This window comes from Oncorhynchus clarkii, chromosome 26 (genome assembly GCF_045791955.1).
Source record: "Oncorhynchus clarkii lewisi isolate Uvic-CL-2024 chromosome 26, UVic_Ocla_1.0, whole genome shotgun sequence".
NCBI classification, from domain to species: domain Eukaryota; kingdom Metazoa; phylum Chordata; class Actinopteri; order Salmoniformes; family Salmonidae; genus Oncorhynchus; species Oncorhynchus clarkii.
In genome coordinates this window covers 31,735,542-31,751,865 of record NC_092172.1, presented here as the reverse complement: position 1 = coordinate 31,751,865, position 16,324 = coordinate 31,735,542, and the positions used below count along the sequence as shown (strand labels likewise).

Here is a 16,324-nt window from a genome sequence, read left to right as displayed (position 1 = left end):
GTAAATCACTTTTCTTTCTTTCTCTCTCGCTCTCTGTGTCTCTCTCTGACTCTCACTCTCTCTCCACAGTCCTGCCTTCCATCACTCCTCCCATCTCTGTGGAGTCCTCAGGTTCTGGTTCCGGGGCCTCTGGGGCGAGTGGATCCTCCGGAGATCTCTCTGGTGATCACTCCGGTGAACTGCCTCATTCCGGGGATCTGTCCGGGTCAGGTGATCTTTCAGGCAGCGGAAGCGCAGAGATTCCCAGCGGATCATCTGGTCTGAGTAGTGGAGATGCGTTCGGCTCGGGGCTGAGTGGAGACGGATCGGGAATAACGGTCACTTCAGGGAGGGGCAGTGTTTTATCCGATTTGGGCTCTGGGGGTCCTCAGGAGGCTGGAGAGGGAATAACGGTCACCTTCTCTTCAGGGAGTGGCAGCGTTTTATCCGGTTTGGGCTCTGGGGGTCCTCAGGAGGCTGGAGAGGGAATAACGGTCACCTTCTCTTCAGGGAGTGGCAGCGTTTTATCCGGTTTGGGCTCTGGGGGTCCTCAGGAGGCTGGAGAGGGAATCACTGGGATCCTCACCTTCCCCACGGAAATGGGATTGGGAATGTTCAGTGGCAGTGGGTTCCTGTCGGGATCGGGAAGTGGCTCCGGTGTCAGTTCTGAGGAGAGCGGCTCTTCGTCTGACAGCTCCAGCAGCTCTGGGGAAAGTGGGGAGTTGTCTGGAATGTCGTCCGGCTCCAGCTCTAGTTCCAGTGAGGAGTATTCCGGATTTCCCTCAGGATTCTTTCCCTCAGGAGGCTCCGGTAGTCATTCGGGAGAGGAGTCAGGAAGCGGAGACACTCAGGTCCTGCTGATCGATGGTAAACTGGTGGAGGGTTCCACCTCTCACACACACAAAGAGAAGGAGCTGGGTGGAGGGGGCCTGGAATTCAGCGGCTCCGGATCTGGCAGCAGTGGCTCAGGGTTCTTCCCGAGTGTGACCTTCTTGGGGTCAGGGTTTACCGACCTCACAGGGTCAGCCTCAGGGGAACAGGAGGCCTCGGGGTCTCTCCACTTCGGCTCCGGAAGTGGTGATATCAGCGGTTCGGACTCGGGCAGCAGCGGCTCAGGGTTCTTCCCGGGTGTGACCTTCTTGGGGTCAGGGTTTACTGACCTTACGGGGTCAGCCTCAGGGGAACAGGAGGCCTCGGGGTCTCTCCACTACGGCTCCAGAAGTGGTGATAACAGCGGTTCGGACTCGGGCAGCAGTGGCTCAGGGTCCTTCCCGGGTGTGACCTTCTTGGGGTCAGGGTTTACCGACCTCACGGGGTCAGCCTCAGGAGAACAGGAGGCCTCGGGGTCTCTCCACTACAGCTCCGGAAGTGGTGATATCAGCGGTTCGGCCTCGGGCAGCAGCGGCTCAGGGTTCTTCCCGGGTGTGACCTTCTTGGGGTCAGGGTTTACTGACCTTACGGGGTCAGCCTCAGGGGAACAGGAGGCCTCGGGGTCTCTCAACTACGGCTCCAGAAGTGGTGATAACAGCGGTTCGGACTCGGGCAGCAGTGGCTCAGGGTCCTTCCCGGGTGTGACCTTCTTGGGGTCAGGGTTTACTGACCTCACAGGGTCAGCCTCAGGGGAACAGGAGGCCTCGGGGTCTCTCCACTACGGATACGGAGCGGGAAGAGGTGGATACGCATCAGGGTTCGGAACGTCGGGCTTCCCATCCGGGGACATGTCTGGAATCTCCAGATCCTCCACCAGCGATGAGGAGGACAGCGCTGTCACCTTCCTGACTAATGACTTCATGACAGAGGTTTCCAAGGCGACCACGGTTTCCATGGAGCTGGGGGCTGGGCCAGTGCAGTTCAGCGGGCAGGGAAGTGGGTCCCACACATGGAGCGGTGCTGACCACCCAACCAGCGGTGTCTCATCTGGGGCACACTCTGGAGATCTGCTCCCTGTGGTGCTGTCCTCTCCGCCCAGCAACAGGGAGCTTATGGAGGGCACAGAAGGGCCAGAGGAGGCCATGGCTGGCAGGGCTGAGCTGGGGGAGACCACCAGCGAGTTTTACGTGACCTTTGCCCCCGACCTTGCTCCTGCCGGATTGGCTGCCCCAGCCATCTCCCTGCAGACCCCTGCCGTCATGGAGGAGCCATCCTCAGAGGAGGGTGAGTCAGCACACTTTCAGTCGACTCCATGTTCATTGCTATGGACAGTTAAAATAATGTTTGTTTGGCTGTTACGTTGTAGAGCCAACAGACTTATTTAAATGATTTAAAGTGGCATGGTGTTTTTATTGAACAGGCCAATCAGAAAGGTCACCCTATTCCCTATATAGTGCACTAAATAGGGAGTATGGTGCCATTTTGGTGCTAAGGTACACACTGTATTATATTCATCCTAATTGTATTCATGCTTAGGTATCCCTAACCCATGTGACCCTAACCCGTGTGGTGCTGGGTCATGCTCAGTTGAGGATGGTGTTGGGTTGTGCAAGTGTCCGCCCGGGAAAGTGGGAGAAGGGTGCCAGTATGGTGAGTCCTGATGCAGGGGTATCATTATCTCTCATAAGACGTCGTCGTTCCTTCGTTCCTAGCAAGGTCTTCGTTCCTAACTCTCTGCACATCTCTCTTTCTGATCCATTCTGACGCCCTCAGAAGTGTTGTAAATGTTTTACTGGAAAGTAACACACCTTAGTAAAGAAAGTTTCTAACAATGCTTTTCTCATCTCTCTACTGTATGCCTGGACATCGGTCCCTCTGGTTTGATTAGGGTTGCGAAATTCCAGGAATGGTTTTTCTGAAATCCTGTTTGGAGGATTCCCAGAATCAGAAGGGAATAAGCAGGAAAACCAGAATCCTCCGACCAGGATTTCTGGGAAACCAGGGAATTTATTGAAAGTTCCTGGAATTTTGCAACCCTCTGTCCCGATGCTACTATCTGATACTGTACATATTCAGACATTTAGCAATATTCTGTAGGCTGTATTTGTTATATTTTTAGATGTGATTCACTAACACTAACAATGCATTTTGTTCCCACTTTTTCCTGTCTTGATGCACTGTATATTTTGTGTTGTAGTGTGATGTTTTCTCCTGTTTTGCCTGCACCTGGTTTTGGGTCTCTCATTCGTGTTTGTCAGACAGTCGCGGGGTCTTTGGCGTGTATGTGTGTATCGTGTCCTTGTCTCGAGGTCTCAGGATCTCTCCACCATACTTCTTGATCATGATTCACTCCATCCTGTGTTGTTTTTGTTCTGCTGTTGCCTAGGCTACAGTAAGCCTACACAACTGGCAAAACCGGTTGAAAGGACGTCATAATGATGCCATTTCAGACAGATTTGTCTGCTGGTTCTATTCTCTTTCCTACTGCATGCCTGCTAACCCCTGGTACACCTACCAACATCCTGGTGCATACTGGGTACATGCTGGGTACATACTTGGAACTTCTGCCTATATGAATCTGAACACAAAGCTGCCCAAAGAATTAGAATTACTCTCATCTAGTCATTCTATTTCTATGAGTCTGCCACCCAACAAGTAGCTGATCCAGACTTAACCTTACTTCAGATCTTAATACATTTATATGATCAAGTATCTTTCTTCTAAAGTGTATGAATCAGAAGTTCAACATTTATGAAAAAAGTAGTCAAATATTGTGGTCTAAAGAAAGGTTAACATGTACAGGAGTGAACATCATTGAGATGATTATTCATCTTCCTTTCAATGATGACCTGACACAGTAAGGCTGGAGTCTGAATCACCATGTTGCAGCATCTCAGACTGTTCCGATTCCATGACTTCCAAGATGTTGTTACCCAGCATCCCCCTGCCAAAGCAACTGCCCCTTCACCCCCTGAGGCACCAGTCTCACCCCGCCCCCCCCCCTTTTTTGCAGAGGTTGATGTGTGCCATTCCAACCCTTGTGCCAATGGAGCCACCTGTGTGGAAAATGCAGACTCTTACAAATGCTTATGCCTGCCCAGCTACGGAGGGGACCGCTGCGAGATTGGTACGAGGTCGGCTTCAGCTAATGTTTACTAACCAACAACAACCTCTCAAAAACAACAGGAGTGATAAGGATGCAAAGGAAACTGTTATCGTTGGCAGCTTGCATCATAGCAGGGCTGCGTTCAGGAGGACAAATGGCCGAAAACGTTTTTAAATGGAAAACCCCAAGTAGGGTTATCATCAGCCAAGTTTGGGTATACTTCCTATATTTCAAAAACGTTTTCTCCTGTTTTGTGCATGCTGAACGTGACCCAGGTGTGGCAATGAATTCTTCTGTCTGCTCCAGAATAAGTTGATTGTAGGCACAGATCTAGGATCAGCTTTCCTTTTGCCAAAACCTTACCATTAGGGGTAAAAACGCAAAACTGACATTAGATCCTTGTGAGCAAACATTTTAGCGGCCCCCTTCTTGACAGAGGAGATCATTAAAAAAAAATCTGCAATTAATTTCCTGCAATTCTACACATTTTGCTATGGGGTGTAAAGAAAATGTTGTAGTTTTAAAGCAAGTTTGCTGAAATTCTGCGCCTTTTGCCATGGGGCGGAGAGACTAATTAGCAGTTTTACAGCAACTTTCCTGCAATTGTACACATTTTGCCATAGGGTAGAGAGAAATGTTTGCAGTTTTTAATATGATATTTCAGTGAGAGTGACTAACAAAATCAATGGGGGAGCCTCGGTCTGTTATTCAACTATGATTACTACAAGTTTAGATAGCTGGCTGGATTAATTGACCAATAAAATGGTTTGTCTGACACGGGCTAATTTAGTAACTGTCAGTGAATGACATAACAAGAGAAACAGCCACATGCAGAAATACACCTTGTGTATTCTTTTATTTTTTATTTTATTATTTTATTTCTCCCCAATTTCGTGGTATCCAATTGGTAATTACAGTCTTGTCTCATCGCTGCAACTCACGTACGGACTCGGGAGAGGCGAAGGTCGAGAGCCATGCGTCCTCCGAAACACAACCCAACCAAGCCGCACTGCTTCTCTGCACATCCAACCCGGAAGCCAGCCGCACCAATGTGTCGGAGGAAACATCATACACCTGGCGACCCAGTCAGCGTGCACTGCGCCCAGCCCACCACAGGAGTCGCTAGTGCGCCTGCCAGCCAAGCCCTCCCTAGCCTCGACGACACTGGGCCAATTGTGCAATGCCCCATGGGCCTCCCGGTCACGACAGAGCCTGGGGTCGAACCCAGAATCTCTGGTGGCACAGCTAGCACTGCAATGCAGTGCCTTAGACCAGTGCACCTTGTGTATTCTAAGTGTCAACAGTAAGTTAAGATCCGCGGGTGTAAAGGGGTATAGGGGCTTCCGTAGTCTAGGGGCAATGTCATCATACTTCTCCCTGTCAGGACTGTGCTTATATATGGTGGGTGCATTTTCTCAGCCAGGTCTACACACAAAACAAGAGGTCCTGAATAATGCCAAATAAGGGTTATTTGGCTTGCAACCATAGTGGATCCCTTTTTGGTGCTATATATAACCTTTTTTTGAAGGTTCTATAAAAAACCATGCTCATAAGGTTCTAAATGGAACCTTTATGGTGCTATAAAAAACCTTTTCCCAAGGTTCTATAAAGGATCTATATTGCACCAATAAAGGGTTCCGCTATGGTTAAACCGCCTTTTTGGGGCCAGATAGAACCCCATTTTTATGGTTCTTTATAGGACCTTGATGGAGAATAGTTCTCTAAAGAACCTTTGTTAGTCTAAAAGGTTCTTTGTAGATCCTTTTGAAGAACCATACATGTTATTTTATTATATTGTTGAAATTCCTTCTGCGTTATTATTGTTCTAGCTGACACGTTGAGGTAGGTGTGCTAGCTCTGGGAGTCACTAAGGAGAGAATTGACAACCACTGATTTAGTACGTAGTTAAATGTTCTCAATTGACACAAGGTCATTGTCTTTTACAAGACACTGTCACTGGCCATAGTCATATTTAACATGTAATAGCATAACACAACAGATTAGATCAACTGGAATGACACTCACTCACATTTGTACAAAAAGCTATGCGCAAGCCACGCCCCAAAATATTCTAATGAATACATTTTAATTTTCACAAAACTGCAAAGAACCAGTGAAGGGCTCAAATGGTTCTTTGAGTCATTATGGTTCCACATAGAACCATCATCCTTCCCAAAGAACCCTTGAGGAACCTTCTTTTCTTAGTGTGTAGTTCTGTTGCTGCTCCTAGCAAGCAGGTGTACGGAAGTAGCTGAAGTAGCCATTTTGTGAAATTGTTTTAGTCATGTAGGTGTGGTGAAGGAATGAATGAAGCCTTGAACGTTACAGTGAAGGGGAAAAGGGTATTCACCATGTTCTGTAAACAAGTATACCGAGTACATTTCCCTACAGCAACTCTCATTAACTGTTGGGAGAGACTCACTACAGAAACTCTCATTAACTGTTGGGAGAGACTCACTACAGAAACTCTCATTAACTGTTGGGAGAGACTCACTACAGAAACTCTCATTAACTGTTGGGAGAGACTCACTACAGAAACTCTCATTAACTGTTGGGAGAGACTCACTACAGAAACTCTCATTAACTGTTGGGAGAGACTCACTACAGAAACTCTCATTAAACTGTTGGGAGAGACTCACTACAGAAACTCTCATTAACTGTTGGGAGTGACTCACTACAGAAACTCTCATTAACTGTTGGGAGTGACTCACTACAGAAACTCTCATTAACTGTTGGGAGAGACTCACTACAGAAACTCTCATTAACTGTTGGGAGAGACTCACTACAGAAACTCTCATTAACTGTTGGGAGAGACTCACTACAGAAACTCTCATTAACTGTTGGGAGTGACTCACTACAGAAACTCTCATTAACTGTTGGGAGTGACTCACTACAGAAACTCTCATTAAACTGTTGGGAGATACTCACTAGGCTGACTTGTTAAATGATTTGTTGTATATTTAAAGTATCACAACCAATTATTATTTAGTTAAAGACTACCCAAGAGACCCCGTGTGCTAATTTTCCAGGTGTTTTTTGTTTGTGCTTTAATTTTTAAAACAAAAATGCATTATAGAAAGAACCATTTTCTGCACGTCACCAAACCCTGTAGTTGTGGGTTAAATGGATGCTTGATGGTTGTTTCACCCATTCCAAAAAATGTCATATCCCTCAAATAGTGTTGCCAATCTTCTCAAGCAGTGAATCAAGTTGATAGTTAACAGGTCCTGGTAAATGCAGTATTTTCACCAATGTGCAGTAATATTTATCACACCATAGGTTGGACTGAAGGAAATCAATGATTATAGTTGGACTAATAATGGAGCATAGAAAAATAAACCGGGCTTCTCCGGGGTCTGGTAGCCTCTGTCTCATTATCGCCCCCTGCTGTTGACGACACAGACGAGCAGGATTGTGAGGAGGGGTGGACTAAGTTTCAGGGCAACTGTTACCTGCACTTCCCCGAGAGAGAGACCTGGCTGGAAGCCGAGCAGCGCTGCCGAGACCTCAGCGCTCACCTGGTCAGCATCATCACCCCAGAGGAACAGCACTTTGTCAACTGTGAGTAAAGGCCTGTGTGTGTGTGTGTGTGTGTGTGTGTGTGTGTGTGTGTGTGTGTGTGTGTGTGTGTGTGTGTGTGTGTGTGTGTGTGTGTGTGTGTGTGTGTGTGTGTGTGTGTGTGTGTGTGTGAGAGAGAGACAGAGGGAGAGAGAGAGAGAGAGAGAGAGAGAGAGAGAATATCCCTTCACTCTTTCCCCCCCTCCAGCCAACGGCCAGGACTACCAGTGGATTGGGCTCAATGACAAGACAGTGGAGAATGACTTCCGCTGGATAGACGGCACACCACTGGTGAGTCAGGCAGACAGACACAGTACAGAGAAAGTGGGTTAGCACAGAACTTAGTCCCCACTCAGAGTGCTCTCCCCCAGTGGTTCCCAACATTTCCTTTCCCGGGACCACCAGATTGTTGGTGGTTCACTGTTCATACTGTACCTGTAGATTCATACACTGTTCATACTGTACCTGTACATTCATACACTGTTCATACTGTACCTGTACATTCATACACTGTTCATACTGTACCTGTACATTCATACACTGTTCATACTGTACCTGTAGATTCATACACTGTTCATACTGTACCTGTAGATTCATACACTGTTCATACTGTACCTGTAGATTCATACACTGTTCATACTGTACCTGTACATTCATACACTGTTCATACTGTACCTGTAGATTCATACACTGTTCATACTGTACCTGTACATTCATACACTGTTCATACTGTACCTGTACATTCATACACTGTTCATACTGTACCTGTAGATTCATACACTGTTCATACTGTACCTGTACATTCATACACTGTTCATACTGTACCTGTACATTAATACACTCTTCATACTGTAGTCTACTGCATTCATACACTGTTCATACTGTACCTGTACATTCAAACACTGTTCATACTGTACCTGTACATTAATACTCTGTTCATACTGTACCTGTACATTAATACACTGTTCATACTGTACCTGTAGATTCTGATCTGCATGCTATAGACTACTTACTTACTCTCCTGATTTCTGGGTTTTCTACATTGAAAACAAGAAACCAACAGAAACATAAATGATCTTTGTAACTTCCTACCAATGTTGCTCTCCACTCCCCTCAGCAATTTGAGAACTGGCGGCCGAACCAGCCGGATAACTACTTTAACTCTGGAGAAGACTGTGTGGTGATGATCTGGCACGAGAACGGCCAATGGAACGACGTTCCCTGCAACTACCACCTGCCCTTCACCTGCAAGACTGGCCCAGGTACGTATGGGTCAGGGGTTAGGGTTCAATAATTGTGTTCTAGAGTCTGGATGGGCACTGGTAAATGTTTTCTTAAAAACTCTAATTTTACTGTACCTTCGCCATCATTATGTGTGGTTATCTTATACCTGTGTTTGTGTTACAACTCATTCATGTTTTATAAACTCGTTAGGCAGGTACCCTTCAAAATAAATTGCTACCAATAAATATCATCAGTTGTAATTTGTTGATTGATTGATTTACTGATCATTGTTCCCCAGTCTACTGTGGGGCACCGCCAGAGGTGGAGAATGCCAAGATGTTTGGCAGCAGGCGGGAGCAGTATACTGTGGGGTCCATCATCCGCTACCAGTGTAACCCAGGCCTCCTACAGCGCCACCTGCCTGTGGTGCGCTGCATGGCAGACGGACAGTGGGAGAAGCCACAGGTGGAATGCCTGGGCGGTGAGTAGTGCACACTCTTTTACTCTTTCAACACTCTATAAACATGCCTGTAGGTTAGTCCCACATTGACACACTTCCAATTCTCGCTAAGAACTCTGCTATTGAAATGATCGTTAGAAAGGTGGTAATCGAGGTTCCTTGTAGGTTGACGAAAATGTCACTGTATTTTTCAGTGAAGCTTTGCATTATTGTAATTTTGTCTGATGCTATGAAATTACTTTTGAATCATTGAAGGTAATGTATGAATCATTGAAGGTAATGTATGAATCATTGAAGGTAATGTATGAATCATTGAAGGTAATGTATGAATCATTGAAGGTAATGTATGAATCATTGAAGGTAATGTATGAATCATTGAAGGTAATGTATGAATCATTGAAGGTAATGTTTGTTTCTCTTGCCAACAGCAGTGCCCTCCCCCAGTAACAGAATACAGCGCAGATCGATCAGAAGGCGAGGAGAATCAACCAGCAGCAAACGTCACTAAGCAGGGAAGATTAAGGGAGATCTCTTGAAGATAATTATTTTATAAGAACATTTACAGAACACAGAAGCCATTTTCTAACTTACTAAAGAGGTTTGAATGTTTGAAGTACCCACCTTGTACATAAGACCAAATCAACTTAGAGCAGTAACATTGTCTTTTCAGTTTGTCACTCTCTGACTATTTTTAAAAAAGTATAAATTATATATAAAGTATGTTTTTGTCATTCTTGTCCCAAAATAATGACATGTGTTCATTATATATAAGAGTTGTTTATTGTTTGGAGTTTTATTATTATTATTAATATAATTTTTGGTTTTGGTGGATTGTGATGCCGTTGATAAGATGTGAGTTGTTGCTAAAATACTTTGTCCATGTCGCCAACTAGACTGGATTATGGAGACACGGTGTAGGGTGAAGTTTCCGCTAGACACTGATCTTCGGTCAGTTTTACTTTTCCTCCACTAATGGTTAAGATTAGGGTTGGTGGAGGGGAAGCTGATCCTAACTCTGTACCTAGGGAAAACTTCACCCCGGAGCATGTACTCATAGACGGTGCATCAATCAGACTCTCTAGTCTGTTCTAGATCTTTGCCAAACCAGACAGTGTGTGTTAGACTGTACCACCCAGAGGTAAACACCCAATCTGGCCAGCCGGTATTTAGTGCAGGTTTGGCACGTTGTTATGAGCCAAGCAGAGGCTTGGTGAAATTCACCCATGAGAAGATACTAGACAGTCAGAAGTATGTTTGTATTCTGGAGGTGCCTACGTAATATACACTCACTATGGGAGATGCATATAGGTCTAATAATCCATGAAGGACTGTGAATTTGATAGAAAAAGTATATTGAGTTACTTTTGAGCGCTGTTAGCCTAGCAATGTTAGCCTAGCAATGTTAGCATAGCAATGTTAGCCTAGCAATGTTAGCCTAGCAATGTTAGCCTAGCAATGTTAGCATAGCAATGTTAGCCTAGCAATGTTAGCCTACCAATGTTAGCCTAGCAATGTCTGGTTGTAGCAATGATAAGCAAGATGAAGTAAAGGGGATGAGATCTTGTGCATGTATCCACCAAACAAGCATTTATGAGTCACCAAATTCTCACCTATCTTTAAAATAGTAGATGCTAAAGGGGAAAACAATATTTATAATTGTCAGATGTCTTCATACATCAAAAGTGGTGTTGTGTCAAACCGAATCAATTGCAAATATCAACACTTTTGAGGAATAAAAATGTCTGACGAGTTTTGATTTTGGGGTGAACGATCGCTTTCACCTTTTACTGCAGTGGGCTAAATCAGGGTCACATAAATCTACTTTGAAACAAAAGTATACACCTCACACACATGGTTATGGGCTTAAAAGAAATAAGACACCTGTACCATGTCACATATAGAGTTGAAATGTATTACATTTTGAGTTTGAATCCCAATATTACACTTTATATACAATACAGAAAACTGAAATATAACAAAACCGTTTGACATAGAAAAAACACATTTGTTCAAAATAATGCTTATTAATTATGAAATTATGAAAAATATGAATAACATTCCACCCATGAGGCCACTAGGTCATTTGACTGCAGGAAAGGGCTATGGGAGGGGATAATAAGGGAGATATTATTTATTTAATCTCTAAGTCATAAAGAGAAAGCTAGCGAAGCCGACACAGCAGGCTACTGTGTCCGTCTGTATTTCAAACCTACATCAGTTGTTTAGAGCAGAAGGGAGACAGAGTGCCTGATGTGAATAATACACAGCAATGCTAGAATCTCTGCCTGCCACACTGGAGAGGCAACATCATGCAATCTACTGAGGCTGCCCTAAAATAAGAGTGAAAGAGGACTCAACTTCTCAAATAAGAGAGAGAGGACTCAACTTCTCTCTCAGGTTCAGTAGTGACACGGAAGAATAAAAAAACAACAGGCTTGGGGTCAATTCCATTTAAATTTCAGTCAGTTAATTCATTGAATTCATTGAAATTCACTGTATTTATTTCCTGAGGGGATTGGAATTGAATCGGAATCGACCCCTTGGTTTGTCAACAATGTTGTTGGCCTAAACAGGACCAAACGGATGAATGTCATTGGTCAGTTTGACACTTTCGTCGTCTCACACAAGGCTGTGCAGTGCATAGCAACTCCATGGGACCAGTTTTATTAACAACTGCAGTAGCTATCAGATCAAATGTTTCTCTTCATTGTCTGTTTTGTTTCACAGAAAAACCTCAGCGGACACATTTATTTAAACTCCAGATCCATCGCCATTTTAATCGCTTGTAGTCCTTCAGTTTTGTATTGTATGCATAACCTGCTGTTATATCTGATGAAGATATAGATGCTTCATTCCTTGTTTATGTTTACAGGAGGCTGTGCCTCCTCCTTCAACACACCGTCATATGTCTTGCTGGCCAAAAGCTTCACCTGCAATCATAAACCATATACCAATCAAAGAGATGACGGAGAGGTTCCACAAAGAACAGGCTTAAAGCAATTCTATACCTGGAACTTCCGATGACAGAAGTGTCATTTAAAGTTACACACACCATTATGTTTTACTGTACCCCTACAGGGCTGAAAGTATTAAGAGCTTTTAGAAGATAATAACACAATGCCAGGTCTAGTGTATAGAATCAAAAGGACATAAATGCCTCCTGGCATTGCTGAGGGATGATTGTCTCCAAAGCAGCTGAAGCAACTTGACAAAGGGGTGTAGAGCAGTGTTTAGCAACCTTTTACTACCAGTGATTGGCTAACTATGACCCCCTTGACAACTAACCACCTGAGGCACCTGTCAGCAACATCCCTGGGAAAGGTGCCGGTCCACGGACCAGAGGTTGAGAAACACTGGTGTAGAGCACTCCTGCAACTCCCCCGACCCTGCCATCTGTTTAGGGTTGTGTACTGTAGGCACAAAACAGGAGCAAAATGTTCTGAAATGGAGCACGGGATCAGTTACCTGAACACTTATCCTGTTTTCTTCTGTTTCCCACTAGGCACTAACTGGTTGAATCAACATTGTTTCCATGTCATTTTAACAGCAAAGATCTATGTGATGACATTGAATCAATGTGGAGAACTGATTGGATTTGCAAAAAGTGATCAATGTAAAGGATTTCGGGTATAATTGTCTTTTTTTCACCTAACTTTTATCCTAAATCCAATGAGAAGGTTTGCATGTTTGTTGATTTTACTTTGAGTTCACGTTAGTTGACAGTCAAAACTAGATGTTGAACTGACGTCTGTGTCCAGTGGGTTGCGTGAGAGCGACTGACCCTGTGCATGAACAGGCCCAATAAACCACACACTGAGAACATCATGAGTAGAGGTGTAGAGGTTCTAGTCTTATGGAGCTCGACAGAATGTACCCAAATGTGCCTGAAATGAACTGTTTGTCTTCCAATGTCTGTATTCAACATTTGTTCCAAAACATGCCAAATAAAGATACTTTACTTGTTACTTTCTCTTGATTTCATTCACTTTCTGTGTGCGGAGTATGTTCAACAGTGAAAAATTAATGCTCAAATGGATAGTTTATTGTTATGGTCTTTTAGGTCAGAGTGTTTAACAGGATTGGCACACAACAATGATCAATCTGGGAGTGTCTCCCAAACATTCTAGGTTGAGGCAACAAAAGCCTTCTTTCACCTCCCATCAGTCTCAGTCGACTCACTGTTTCTGAGGCAGCTGGTTCAGTATAAACAGGTATGACTTAGAGTCATGAGGAATAATCAAATTATGGTACATTTCTATTTGCCAACAGGGTGGGTTGCCGTCAGTTTAGCCCTGTGAGTGTGACTGAATAGAGGCCTGTTTGTGGTCCCCTCTCTGCCTTGCCTACTCCCTCCTTCTCTCTTTCCCTCCTTCCCTCCCTCCCTCCCCCAGACTGACTGTCTCTCTGTCTGGCCATACCGGTTCACCTCCCTCGCCCAGAACTCCTGGCTGTGTGCTCTTTCTCTCTCCCATCTCTCTCTCTTTCTGTTTGTCTCTCTCACCCACTCACAGTCACTCTGTCTTCCATACTTTCTCTCCCATACTCTCTCCAACACACTCTCTCTCTTCTCGTCCTCTCTGTCACTATCTTACAATCTCTCTCTTGCCTGTTGCACCCTCTGTTGGTTGTTCCATGAAGCTGATCGGTTGGAAATATTGAGATAGAAAGAGAGCCCATTAGCGCTTTGACAGCATAGGCAACACCAACCTTACACACTTATGTGAGAATGCTATTCATTGACTACAGCTCAGCGTTCAACAACATAGTGCCCTCAAAGCTCATCACTAAGCTAAGGACCCTGGGACTAAACACCTCCCTCTGCAACTGGATCCTGGACTTCCTGACGGGCCGTCCCCAGGTGGTAAGGGTAGGTAACAACACATCCGCCACACTGATCCTCAACACTGGGCATGCATGCATGCATGCTCAGTCCCCTCCTGTACTCCCTGTTCACTCATGACTGCACGGCCAGGCACGACTCCAACACCATCATTAAGTGTTCTTATGACACAACAGTGGTCGGCCTGATCACCGACAACAATGAGACAGATTATAGGGAGGAGGTCAGCGACCTGACCTTGTGGTGCAAGGACAACAACTTCTCCCTCAATGTGATCAAGACAAAGGAGATGATTGTGGACTACAGGAAAAGGAGGACCAAGCATTGAAAAAGGTTGAAAATGTCAGTGAAGACACTTACCAGTTGGTCAGCACATGCTCGGAGTACACGTCCTGGTTATCCGCCTGGCCCAGCGGCCTTGTGAATGTTGACCTGTTTAAAGGTCTTACTCACATCGGCTGTGGAGAGCGTGATCACACAGTCGTCCGGAACAGCTGATGCTCTCATGCATGTTTCAGTATTCCTTGCCTCGAAGCGAGCATAGAAGTTATTTAGCTCGTCTGGTAAGCTTGTGTCACTGGGCAGCTCTCGTCTGTGCTTCCCTTTGTAGCCTGTAATAGTTTGCAAGCCCATTCACATCCGACGAGTGTCGGAGCCGGTGTAGTACGATTCAAGCTTTGCCGGTTTGATGGTTCGCCGGAAGGCATAGCGAGATTTTTTGTAAGCTTCCGGGTTAGAGTCCCGCTCCTTGAAAGCGGAAGCTCTACCCTTTAGCTCAGTGCGAATGTTGCCTGTAATCCAAGCCTTCTGGTTGGGGTATGTACGTACAGTCACTGTGGGGACGATGTCCTCGATGCACTTATTGATAAAGCCAGTGACTGATGTGGTGTACTCCTCAATGCCATCGGAAGAATCCCAGAACATATTCCAGTCTGTGCTAGCAAAACAGTCCTGTAGTTTAGAATCTGCTTAATCTGATCACTGGTGCTTCCTACTTTCCTTTTTGCTTGTAAGCAGGAATCAGGAGGATATAGTTATGGTCAGATTTGCCAAATGGTGGTAAGGGAGAGCTTTGTACGCGTCTCTGTGTGTGGAGTAAAGGTGGTCTGGAATTTTTTTCCCCCTCTGGTTGCACATTTAACATGCTGATAGAAATTAGGTAAAACTGATTTAAGTTTCCCTGCATTAAAGTAAGTTTCCCTGCATTAAAGTTTCCCTGCATTAAAGTCCCCGGCCACTAGTAGCAACGCCTCTGGGTGAGCATTTTCCTGTTTGCTTATGGAGGAATACAGCTCATTGAGTCCAGTTTTAGGGCCAGTCTCGGTCTGGTGGTATGTAGACAGCTACAAAAAAATACAGATTGAAACTCTCTAGGTAGATAGTGTGGTATATAGCTTATCATGAGATACTCTACCTCAGGTGAGTAAAACCTTGAGGAAGACAAGGGCAGATTAGCCATTCGTCGCCTGATCCTCACAAGGCAACCTGATCTCTTTCCGCATAACCTATGTTTCCTTTTCCAGCTAATCACAGGGATCTGGGCCTGGTCGGGTGTCTGTAGTATATCCCTCGCGTCCGACTCATTGAAGAAGAACTCCTCATCCAATTTGAGGTAAGTAATCCAAGTTCTGATGTCCAGAAGCTCTTTTCGGTCATAAGACGGTAGCAGCAACATTATGTACAAAACAAGTTACAAACAGCGCAAAAAATATATAAAAAATAGCATGGTTGGATAAGATGGCAGCCCTCTCCGGCGCCGGAGAAAATATTTCAATTTTAAAGTATTTCTTCTCCTTTATTGTATGAGTTTATTGGTGGTTAATAAATCAACTGAAAAGGTGCCATCAGCTACTGTGCTGGAGTGTGTGAACAGGCATAAAGCCAATGTTGGTAATTCACTTCCATCTGCAGTGATGAAATGTTTGCTCAGGACTATAGTTCATTGGCTTTTCCCTCCTGCGTACCTAAATGGAATGATGTGATCCCTCACTAACCTATGGGAAGTCCCACGCAGTTTACTTCTATAAAATAGTGAAAACCTTATAGGGGCAATCTGCAGTTTGAACAGTACAAAGCGTTTACCCCACCACTGATTTAGTAAACAGCTGAGGGATGGAGCTGGAGAAATGTAGCCACTCGCAAACTAATGGACGGAGCTGAGGATTACAAAGACTGACCATCCATTATATCAAAATGATAGTTTTAACTATGTTTTGAGACTACAAAGTGTTTGTTTACTTGTACATTGTTTACAAACAATGGAGTAAAACAATCGTCCATTTGGGGT

General features: G+C 44.8%; 1 protein-coding gene across 4 annotated transcripts in view; it reads left to right on the top strand.

The window, feature by feature from the left end:
* LOC139385270 (aggrecan core protein-like) overlaps positions 1 to 9,855 on the top strand; it is a 36,801-nt gene extending 26,946 nt beyond the window's left edge. Inside the window, exons 13-20 of one of the 4 annotated variants that reach the window (XM_071130434.1) lie at positions 70 to 2,133; positions 2,386 to 2,499; positions 3,863 to 3,976; positions 7,358 to 7,516; positions 7,722 to 7,804; positions 8,631 to 8,775; positions 9,036 to 9,218; positions 9,629 to 9,855. In XM_071130434.1, the coding sequence (XP_070986535.1) occupies positions 70 to 2,133; positions 2,386 to 2,499; positions 3,863 to 3,976; positions 7,358 to 7,516; positions 7,722 to 7,804; positions 8,631 to 8,775; positions 9,036 to 9,218; positions 9,629 to 9,705 (2,939 nt within the window). In that variant the 3' untranslated portion in view covers positions 9,706 to 9,855. Of the gene's footprint in view, positions 1 to 69; positions 2,134 to 2,385; positions 2,500 to 3,862; positions 3,977 to 7,357; positions 7,517 to 7,721; positions 7,805 to 8,630; positions 8,776 to 9,035; positions 9,219 to 9,625 lie in introns of all 4 variants that reach the window. The other 3 variants (XM_071130433.1, XM_071130435.1, XM_071130436.1) reach the window with 3 other exon arrangements.
* The last annotated feature ends 6,469 nt before the right edge of the window (positions 9,856 to 16,324 follow it).